This window comes from Acartia tonsa, chromosome 1 (assembly GCF_053477335.1).
Source record: "Acartia tonsa isolate MP-2025a chromosome 1, ASM5347733v1, whole genome shotgun sequence".
Classification (NCBI taxonomy): Eukaryota; Metazoa; Arthropoda; class Copepoda; order Calanoida; family Acartiidae; genus Acartia; species Acartia tonsa.
Window position 1 is genome coordinate 57,778,646 of NC_137260.1, and position 11,622 is coordinate 57,790,267.

At 32.8% G+C, this 11,622-nt stretch overlaps 1 protein-coding gene across 2 annotated transcripts; it reads right to left on the minus strand.

Moving 5' to 3' along the window:
• Positions 1-509: 509 nt before the first annotated feature.
• Positions 510-11,348, minus strand: LOC145313922 (kelch-like protein 41a). 2 transcript variants are annotated; one of them, XM_080153698.1, is made up of 21 exons: positions 11,290-11,348; positions 10,281-10,488; positions 9,745-9,847; positions 9,323-9,400; positions 8,405-8,473; positions 7,629-7,707; positions 7,011-7,167; positions 6,655-6,713; positions 5,921-5,999; positions 5,479-5,588; positions 4,433-4,612; positions 4,060-4,239; positions 3,476-3,552; positions 3,215-3,247; positions 2,592-2,666; positions 2,109-2,187; positions 1,590-1,708; positions 1,299-1,407; positions 1,135-1,219; positions 922-986; positions 510-727 (listed from the first exon to the last, which is right to left on the minus strand). In XM_080153698.1, exons 1-21 carry the CDS (start codon positions 11,296-11,298, stop codon positions 686-688), a joined length of 1,995 nt encoding a protein of 664 aa, XP_080009824.1. In that variant the 5' UTR covers positions 11,299-11,348; the 3' UTR covers positions 510-685. The 2 variants fall into 2 exon arrangements, with proteins under 2 accessions (XP_080009824.1, XP_080009739.1); XM_080153613.1 differs by having other exon boundaries at positions 1,590-1,711.
• Positions 11,349-11,622: the final 274 nt, after the last annotated feature.

An 11,622-nucleotide genomic window follows, 5' to 3' on the forward strand; every position in this document is an offset into this window, starting at 1 on the left:
CCCATTTAATTTTAAAATATTCCCATTTTGAAAAGTGGTGGAATAACAATAAAAATTCAGCGCGGCAATTGCTCAATATAGGCCTCTAGGCCCACTGCCTATTTCAGTCCTTCAAATACCTCGATTCCTCTCTTTTTATTATTTTCTCTATGGGGAAACATGATTTTTCGCCTCATATTGAAGATAGTATTCAAAATTTCCATGCGCATCTGGTATATACATTATTTTTGTCCGTCTGTCTGACGGTCATGTTTTAAAAGTTTTCATAAATTCTTATTTTTTTAAGGTTTTCTGATTTATTTATATTTTTTTACATATTCCCTTTTCTTAGTTATAACTCACTTTATCCGTTTGTCCATTCCATGACTTAAGAACGGGGCTACTCATGGATTTGTCTATAAATCAGATCTGTAGTTTGCGAGATCTTAATGGAAAGAGGCAAAGCACGTACTACTATACGTAATAGGATAGTTTAAACATCCCCTCCCCATCAATAGAAAACTAAAAGATACAGAAATAAAATTTGTATATTTTTCACTAATTTTCAACAAAATCGACAATAAATTATCACAAAAATTTTATCCATGATCGCTATGAAAGTATTAAACATAGTCATTCTTAATCTAGAAATATATTTGTTTGATGATACCGGCCATTACTATAACATGAAGGTGTAAGTAGATATTTACTCGACATCTGACCAGTCTTCATCAGAATCTATATCCACCTAAATCATATAACATCCACATGTTTTGTCATTTGTTAGGTCACTTGATGGGTGGTCAAAAATAAATTTAAAATTATTTTCCTTTCCTGATATTAAAAATAAATGAAACACCCTTTCGAGGCGAAGCACATAGAAGCAAGGGACGAAGTTACTAGTTGTGCAGTGTAACCTACTTCCATAAATTGTATTTATACCTGTTCTGGATGCCAAAATTGAACCTGAGCACCTGCTTCCATAAATTCATCTTCATCCACTTCATCTAAACATTAAGGTTCTTTTTAAAAAAAAATTCATACACGTGTTAAGTTACACTTAAGAAATACTTGACTTTATCATTGTGGGATATGATATTATTAACACAACAGCTTTTTTTATATTATTTATGCTTTCAAATTTTAAATTCTCACCAAAATCTTCTTGTTCAAAAGCCATATAAATATCATCAACAATAATATTTTCAGCAGGAACATCTTCTACGTTATTTCCAAACTCCTTAATAATAAAATTGAATATATTTTATCAATATAAAATAATATTGAATCAATTTTATCAAACTATCTAATCTATATACCTGCATTTGTTGAATTTCATGAAGAACTTGCTGTCTTTGAACATTGAGTTGTTGATCTTGGAGATTTCTTCTTTTTAGATCCAGATACTCAACTTTGTTATCAATCATTCTAGTAATCAAATCAAGAATAGAATTTGTCAATGAAAACAATCAGAAATGGCGAATTGTAGGTCTTTGTAAGATTATTAAATTACTCATTTAAAAACCAACAAATTTAAAAATTGGATGTTTTTAGACAAACTACTATTTTGTAGAACATAACATAACATTATTAAAACCTTTGATAATTACCTATAAAATTCTGCAGAAAATGCTTTGGCAGGAACTGTGATGGTGGCCATTCCTGACCTCCTGGAGGGGAGTACTCCAGCAAGAGTCCACTGCTTGGATTCAAAGTTATACAGCTCTACCTGCTTATTATATAAGGTATTGAATTTGATTTATAGTAAAAAGTAGTAAATTTGTAATGATTATCTAGTAAGAGATAAAAGGCCGAACTTTTAATTCCACAATTTTCAATGTATACATACAAATTTTGGGTATAGTCCCTTTTAATGCCTCTTATGGGGCGTTTCGTCATATTTTCAAAGTAGCATTTGATAGGTTATTTTGGTTAGGTGTGGTTATATTGGATAGGTGATTGCCCCGCAGGATTAGGTAATTGGCCCCGCATGGTTAGTGTCCCCTACAGGTGTTAGAAATAGGGAAATACTACTGAGTCCTGTCTATCTAAACGTCTATATATTCATTTGAATATCTATCTATGTGTCTGTCTATCTATTCATCTATCTATCTATACATTTGTAAAACCTGAGAGGTGGTACCATCAGAATCATATCCTCCAACAACAACAAGTTTTCCATCCACATACTCCATGGTGTGGTGACTTCTAATAACAAAGCTCTGCTATTCATATCAAAATATAAATAGGCAAATCACAGACCATAACTTTAGCCAGATTTGTTTGAAGAACCAACAGTTTAATTGTGTGACCTTTTTATATAAGTCCTAACAGTGCATGTTATAAACTTAAGTCTGTTTTGGCCAAAAACATTTCACTCGACTCTCACTATTTCTATCGCGCATAAGGTAGTTGATATATTTTTAGAGTCATTAGTTTTGATTATGATTTAGCTGAGATTCGAGCCTGTAACCCAGCTGTCATACCCGCCTGTAACGCTATGTTTTATGCAAGATTCAAGCATTTGATTTACATAAACATAGCATCAAATATCATATTAATAGAGTAAGAGAGACCCATCTTTATAGAACATGCTTTTTTTTGTCAAATACCTCGCGATGTTTAGTGGAGCCATGCTTGTCCATGTTCCATAGCGGATATCAAATACTTCACATGAATCCAACCTTCTAAATAAATTAAAATTAAAAAAATATATATCAAATGAACCAAGAAAGACTTATAGTCCTTTTTAGGTTACTAAGACTTTAAAAATATTATATGAATAATTATAAAAATCTAAACCCGCGGCCACAAAAAGTTACTGATCGCAACTGGGTGACAAAAAATAAACTAAATCCAACAGTTTTTTTGCAGCAACATCCTTGGGTGTTTTAAAAATCAATTCCCAGCTGCCTTAATTGATATTGAAAAAATAGTTGTAATGTTACAAATAAGAAAAAATAACTAATTCACCTCAGAGAGAGAGAGAGAGAGGGGACAATGGGCTGTTTATTACAACAAGTCTTCAAAGTTTTATATTAACGTTTTCTTATTCGTTGGCTTAACAACTTCGTCGACTTTTAATGAAATTTGATTGGTTACATTATTAAATTGAGTGTCCATACGTTTTAACCACTAATCATTTGATACATTAGGGGTATTTTTGTGTATTAACATTGGGGATGTACATTAATTAGTCGGCCATAGTCTTATCCCTTTAGATCCCTGAATTTACCTGCCACTACACCATCCTCCAGCAACATAGATTTTTCCTTATTATTGGTTTACAATAAACAACATTTATCATAAATTCTGTTGAAAAGAATTATTTTAACTAATATGGTAATCAAAAAGTTGAAATTTTAAGGATATATTTTCAGAGAATTAGTGTTATGTTTTAAGATCTAAAACACACTTGCCTATAAAGATAATTTAAGTTAATGCTAATATTTTATTGAAATAGATTACCAATGACAATAAAATCTGTGTATTGTAATTTCCTGCAAGAGCAACAGCTTTACACGCTGACCTGCGCATTCTCATCCTATTTCTTAGTTTCTTCCAATGATTGGTCTACAGGTACAAAAATACATTATAGTTTTAGGAACATGCAAAGAAAACGAAGTAGCGGGTTTCGTCGTATTTTCTCAGTAGCTTTTTATTGGTTATTTTAGGTTAGGACAATGATTGCCCCGCAGGGGCTAGTAATGGGGAAAAAGCTACTGTGAAAATACGATGAAACCCGCTACTTTGTTTTTCTTTCTTGGTCCTATTTTTATTCTTTACACTAAAAAAACAAATTTAAAATGTATTTCATAATATATCTGTGACACATTATTTATGCCCTCCCCAATTTCAGGATTTGAATTTTTATGAAATCTTGAAATTAACACATATAATTTGCCACATATCAAGATTATAATATTATCAATCATTCTGTATCTTTTCTGGCTTTTTATTTAACTGACTTTCTATCATTTTGTCTTTCTGTTTTATAATCGATAAATTTTTCCATTTTTGCAATATAAAGATTCCATGTTTGTTTTTGTGAATTCAATTTGAGTATCTATAGATGGTTACCTCAGTATTGAATTCTTCAATAGAATCATGAGTTTGAAACCTGCCCATACCACCAATAGCATACATAGTACCACCATACACCACAAGAGCATGGTCAGATCTTTCAACTGTCATGGCAGGGGATTCGAACCATTGGTTTGCGTGGAAATCATAGCGCTCACAGCTGCTCTTCTCTACATTCTGGGTAAATTTTATTGTTAAACATTAGTCATAGAATTCCTATTCATTTTTTCATGAGTATACACAGTACTCTAAATAAAAAGTCAACAAAGTCCTTAGAGTAAAATATTCTTTCCTTACCAACAATATTTTAATGCCAAAAAATGTCAATTTTTTTTAGCGCAACTTTCTATAAAATTAATTATGATATTACCTGAAAAGTGCCACCAACAGCATACAAGCTTCCATCCAGATAAGCGGCAGACAAATAATTTCTAGTAAACCTCATACTGCTGAGCTTACTGAAGGTCAGACTGGAGAGGTCAAATTTGAGGAGTTGGGTGGAGGGAGACTGTCCAAATGATCCATGACCACCAACAAGGTAAACACTTCCCTGATTAAATTCAAGAAGCTCTTTATAGTGACTATAAAAAGGGGATATTTTAGTATCCTGAATGACGTCATATTAGAATAATGGATAATTCCATTATGACGTCATTTAAGACATTTCGGCCAAAAGTTTTCAAATTTATCCCCTGTTTTATGGGCCCTATAAAAAGCTTCAAAATTATTAATAATTATTTTTATATTTCTATTCATTAAAAAAGTATTATTATTCAATAATTAAATTATATATATGTATCTATATATCTTGCAACAATATCTATCTATGCATCTAACTGTATAATGTATATCTATCTATCTAACAATATATCTATCTATCTATCTAACCTGATGGTAAACAGCTTCCATATAGGCTCTGGGAGATTAAGGCTCTACATCAATTTCTATCAATATATCTATCTATCCAACTAACTGTATAATGTATATCTATCTATCTAACAACATATCCATCTATCTAACCTGATGGTAAACAGCTCCCATATAGGCTCTTGGAGATTAAGGCTCTACATCAATTTCTATCAATATATCTATCTATCCATCTAACTGTATAATGTATATCTATCTATCTAACAACATATCCATCTATCTAACCTGATGGTAAACAGCTCCCATATAGGCTCTTGGAGATTAAGGCTCTACATCAATTTCTATCAATATATCTATCTATCCATCTAACTGTATAATGTATATCTATCTATCTAACAACATATCCATCTATCTAACCTGATGGTAAACAGCTCCCATATAGGCTCTTGGAGATTAAGGCTCTACATCAATTTCTATCAATATATCTATCTATCCATCTAACTGTATAATGTATATCTATCTATCTAACAACATATCCATCTATCTAACCTGATGGTAAACAGCTCCCATATAGGCTCTGGGAGATTGAAGCTTTACATCCATTTCCATCCATACATCAAATTTGGGATTATACACTGTAATGTTGTCTATCAATGTGCCTAAACAAAGATATTTTTTATTTTATAGGTAGTTTTCTTAACACCCCATCCAACAAATTATCCCTTATTAATTTAACCCGGGACCGTGGCATCTGCTTGTCGTGGGTCATGTGAAAGGTTCGAATCTGGGCCCGGCACCGCGTTATAACTAATGGTTCCTACTGCTCTTATGTCAGGTACTCGAAAATAAATAGAGTATTGGGAATGCCCTGGCCCATACACATGTGCAACTCGTTACCATGTATAGTTAGGACTTTTCAGACAAAGGTCATGCAATAAAAGGGTTGGATGTATGTTGGATGTCAAATGTGCACTACCTAATAATAATTTACCTACTCCCCATCCGCCAAAAGCCAAGACAATATTCCTTGCATCTCTGGGCTGTGCATACGAAGGAGTTCTAACACTCTCCTATTTTAACAATTAAAATTACTTACAATTAAACTATCTTTTGTTTCAATTTATTATTTTACTTTTAAAAGAACTAGCGGCTTCGCCCCTAGCCTCTAGGGGCTCAAAAAAAATTGAGGTGAAATTCGTAAAAGGACCAAGGAAATCTTCTGCAAAAAAAATAAAGGACCTAGGAAATCTTCTGCAAAAAAAAAAAAGGACCTAGGAAATCTTCTGCAAAAAAAAAAAAAAAAAAAAAAATAAGGGGGGGATTTTTTTGTTTTTTTGGGGGGGTTGGGGGTGTCCCACCCCCCAAGAAACTAGCCTAAAACCACCACAGGACCAGTAGGTATATACCCTGAAGAGTGGAATCCAATCGGTTCAGTGGTTACCGAGATCTTAAGGGACAGACAGACGGACAGACAGACAGACGGACAGACGGACAGACATCAAGCTACTTTGTATTATAGATAGCTGGATCAAGGAAAGAAAATTAAGTAGTGGTTTTCGTCGTATTTTCACAGTAGCTTTTGATAAGTTATGTAGGTAAATGTTAACAAATAGTGAAAATACACAACAAAACCCGCTTCCTCAATTTTCATGATCCAAATAGCTTATTGCAAGATGTAGAAACTTTAGATAAAAGAAAAAAAATAGGAGTAAACTTTAGTTGTACCTCGAGCTGTACAAGATTTGGAATGAAATCTTGAAATCTATCAACAACTTCTTTTATATCTGAAATAAAAAAAATACGTTAAATTTACTTGCAAAAATCAATAATTAATTTTTAGGATTTAATTATAAAGATACCTCTCTTATAATATTACACCTACCTACCTTGTTTTTCAAGGAATTATTATTTAAAAAAAACATATGAATAGGATAAATATATCATACATATAGTTGCTACGTTTCCTAAATCGTACTTAACCGTTTTAGGACCGAACTTAATTATAGAAATGCTTCGCTTTTAACAAAAAATGTTTAATTGATATATCGTTTATACTACGGTTGGATGGAGTTAATCTTGACCTGCCCCCTCCAGAAAAGGATGGAGAGCTATCTGTCTGCGGAATGTTTGTGCTGGAATAAGACCAAATCTAACAGAAGAAAGTAGTGGTATACTGGGTCCACACTTGTTATAATCACACCAGGATATTATTAGGTTCCATACATCAACCTCATCAGCCTTAAAAACAAGTTTCAAAGAAAAACCTCACCCCAGTTTTAATTTTATGTTAAAATAGAATTTTTTTTGGGGAAAGTTAATTTTTGTTAAGGGCGATTTTTCCGGCGAGCTTGGTGGTACCCTCCCCCATAATAGTTACAAACCTTTCCAGAGCCTATGTGAAGCTACATAGTAATATCGGTTCAGCGTTTAGCGAGATCCTTCGGTGAACACACACAGACAGACATACAGAAAGATAGATATCCTTTTTCTTTATTATAAGGAGCATTTAGGGGTTCTATATTCGAAAGGATATGGAAGGTCAGAAGAATAGTCTAAAACCATCTCTGGACCTAAAGAAGGGCCATTTTGTTTCAGTGGTAAGCGAGACCTTCGCTACAGACAAAAAAGCTAACTACTTAATATAATAGAATATACAGGCTATATGAATATAAATGAACTAAAGCAAAAAAGGTTTGAACCTGTAGTCCGTCAGCAGAGAGAATGTTGATAAGTAAATCCTGTGGAGCTTCCAATATTTCTTCTTCAGAACATACTTGTCTGAAGAGTAAATAAAAGACTAATAATCAAGGGCGTGACCAACATTTAAAATGAGTGGGTAAAATGACTAAAAGTAATATTTTGCGAGAAGAATTGAAACACTTTTTCTGTTCTTTGAATATTTATTGACTAACAGGAACCCTCCCTCTCCGGAGAAACGTGTACAACTACCAACCTATTGATTTTTTTACCTTTGGAGGTAATTTAACAGTACCCCCACCCCTCCTTGTACTTGCCTGTACCAATTATATTAACATTAATTGAAAAAATAGATACAGATAATATGCTAAGAGTTACTACTAAATATATCATGATAATAGGGTATTTATGTTTGAAATGGACTTACAAATTCTTCTTTAACATTATCTACATGCCGTAGCTGTGTTTAGTGCCCTAGGAAAATGGGGATAGATGTCACAGCTTTTGGTCTACCTATTCTATTGGCGTCAGAGTAGAGAAAAAGGGAAAGGGAAACAAACCCCCTAGAAAAGAGATGTGTTATAGGGTATTTCCTGACCTCAATAGAATAGATATCAAAAGCTGTGACGTCTATCCCCATTTTGCTAGGGCACTATAGACAGCTACCCTACTTGCCTAGCTAACTTACCAATCAGAGGTAATGTAAAAAAGCTTCGCTTTTACGATAAATTACCCTTTAAAACCATACAATAATTTTGAAAAGAAAAACTCCAAATACCTGAAATGTGTAAAAATAAAATCTTGAGCAGCAGGACCAAGTTTCTGCAGATTAAGATCTCGAGAAAACCTTAACAGAAAACTGTAATGTGAGCAAAAAGGTATCTATTATATAGATACAAAAATATACTGTATTGTAAACATTGTAAAATTTAAGAGATTGTCTTTTAAAATAATTTTGACAATCTATAATACAAAGTAGAATGATGTCTGTCCGTCTGTCCGTCCGTCCGTCCGTCTGATGCTTAAGATCTCGGTAACCACTGAACGGATTGGATTCTACTCTTCAGGGTGGTTTTAGGCTTTTTTCTTTTGGGGTGGGACACCCCCGACCCCCCCAAAAACAAAAAATCCTCCCCCCATTTTTTTTCCTTGGTCTTTTTTTTTTTGCAGAAGATTTCCTTGGTCCTTTTTTTTTTTGCTGAAGATTTCCCTGGTCCTTTTACGAATTTCACCTTAATTTTTTTTGATTACCTCTTGGGGCAAAGCCCCTAGAGGCTAGAGGCGAAGCCGCTAGTAATTAAATAATTTAAACCTTTTTAAAGTTGCTAAAGTTTTACAGTATTATCAAAACATCATACTAATAATTTAAGTTCTAATTTTTTTTTAAATGTGTAAAAGGAAAAGATATTAATCATCCTATTATACAAAGTAGTAAAGGAAGGATCTCCCTATTCGCTGAATAAATATGGTTCTCCTTTACAGAGAAGCTTTTTATAGGTCCAGGAAAGGTTTTTAACTATTTGTTTGTGGGGGGGGGTGGGGGATAATACCCCCTCTAATTTTTTTTACTTTTTCAATTAAAAACATAAATTGAAATGGGGAATGAGGGGGTCGACTCACCCCCCCCCCCCCCACCAAATAAAGAGGCCCTGGGGGTGTAGCATATAAATAATAAGAAATATAAGAAAAAGTTTACCTGTACATGCCAACACTATTTTCAGCTTCTAGTCTGTTTATTAAATAATCCTCGCAAATTCCAACTATTGAGCTCAAACTAGAAAATGGAAATACATCATTAAATTTTTGCTTTAAATTAGGTTAATTGCTTGCAGGACTAGATTATATTTGTTAAAAAACATCCTCCCTGAAACAGTTTGAAATAAAAAAAAATCAGCATGTGACGTCACAAAATGAGGGATTATCCATCTCATTTTAGGGGTTTTCTTTCCCACTCCTCCTCTCCTCATCCCTCATTTTTACAATGTATTAAATGTTAGTATTTTCTTCTTTTGTGTAATAAAAAAATAAATATCCAAATAGGAATATTTGAATACTAAATTTTTGTGATATTAACAAAGCATTTGATGGATATGTAAATGAAGATTTGAAATATCTCACCATAGATAGTCAGCAGCCAACAAAATATCTTCAACAGTATTATTCTTTAGCTTCAGAGATTCAATATTATTAGTATGAACATAATTCAAGATAACATCAACAACTAGAAAATTAAATTTTTAAAATTTATTTGATTTAAAAATTGTTAATATCATCCCTCCCTCTTATATGTACACAGTTGATTGTCAGTAAACTTTAAACTGTTTAATTTAAGTTCTTTTTGTCGGTCTGTGTATAAAATATTTTTTATATTAATATATTTTCTATGTCTCTTAGCAAAATGTGCTCTTTTCCTTTTTCAATAAAAAAAATCAATTAGAATATATTTTACTAGCAGTTAAGCCCCCTAGAGGCGATGTCTCTTGGAAAGATGGTGATACCCTCCCAATAAACCTTCACAGGACCTGTGAGAAGCTACAATGTAAAGGAGAACCATATTGGTTCAGCGGTTAGCAAGATCCTTTGGTATACACACAGACAGAAAGACAAACAGACAGAGATCCTGTTACTTTATTATAAGGATGTTTAAACAACACCTTTGCTGTCTACATGGCTGAGTGAAATTTCTTGAGCTGCACTTGCATTTGTCTTAGTAAGACTATTCTTCAAATATATCTGGAAAAAAATTGAATCATGAGCCAGCAAAAATCTATTGCTTCCAAATTTCTTGCCATCACTCGTGTAAAGAATAACATCAGTGTAATCCTCAAAATTATCTTGAATAAACTCGCGGTAACGTTGTATCTAAAAATGGAATCTCATTAAAGATATAAGAAAACAAGGATGACAACATCCATAAGTAGCAAAGCAGGGACATCCGAAAAAAAATGAATTATAGAACACGGGATATGTGAATCGATCTAGTACTCGATCAATAGACAACTCTAATTGAAACTCGGTGTAAATATGTAGAATGTGGACTTATTAAATCGTTGAAAATTTCAGCTGTCAATCTTGAATAGAGGCCGAGAAAATCACGTTTCCTCCAAATAGACAGACGTAATGTTTGAGATAGAAAAAGCAAGAAAAAGTTATTTGCACAGAAGCATACCAACTGAAATGACTACAAACCCCTTTACCACCCTTAACATAACCTAAATCAATATAGATTATTCATCCATGACCCTCCCCCCTTCCAACTTTTAAACAAAAAATTGAAAAAAAGTGTTTGTTTTTTCGTTTAATTTAAAAAGTACTAAATTAATTGCATGTAGTTTTGTAATAAAGTAACAGGATTTGTTTTTGTTTTTCTGTCTATTTGTTTGGACCGAATGATCTCGTTAATCTCTGAACCGATCGGGTTCTCCTTAACAGGGTAGCTTCTCATAGGTTCAGGGAAAGTTTATAACTATTTTGTTTCGAATTTTTTTACGCAGAGATATTTCAACGCAACATAGATAGGTATCGTAGAGACTTGAACGCAACATAGATAGGTATCGTAGAGACTTGAACCAAAAAAACAACATTTAAAGGCCACTAGAGGCTTTTAGGGGCGTAGCCGCTAGTAATTTATTAAACAATTATTAATGATATAATGAATCTTACCTCCGCCATTCTCAAACTATGTATGAATCAGAATTAAAATTTAAATTCGTTGATTTTTCAATTTATCGTTGGAGGATTTATTTTTCATAAACTAATAATTTTAGTTTACAACTTTCTAGAATAGAAAATAGAATACAATTTCACAATTACCTTGATATCTATCTTAGATAGTTTTCCGCGTATAGAAAAATTATTTGCCAAAAAAAGAAAATAACAGTAATTTATTTATTTGCTTTCCAATGCAATGTAGATTGACTGACAGAAAAAAGTGAGTTGTATATCGGATAAGTTACATAAGGGTTATCTTTACAAAAAGGAATTAGGAGCACAAAA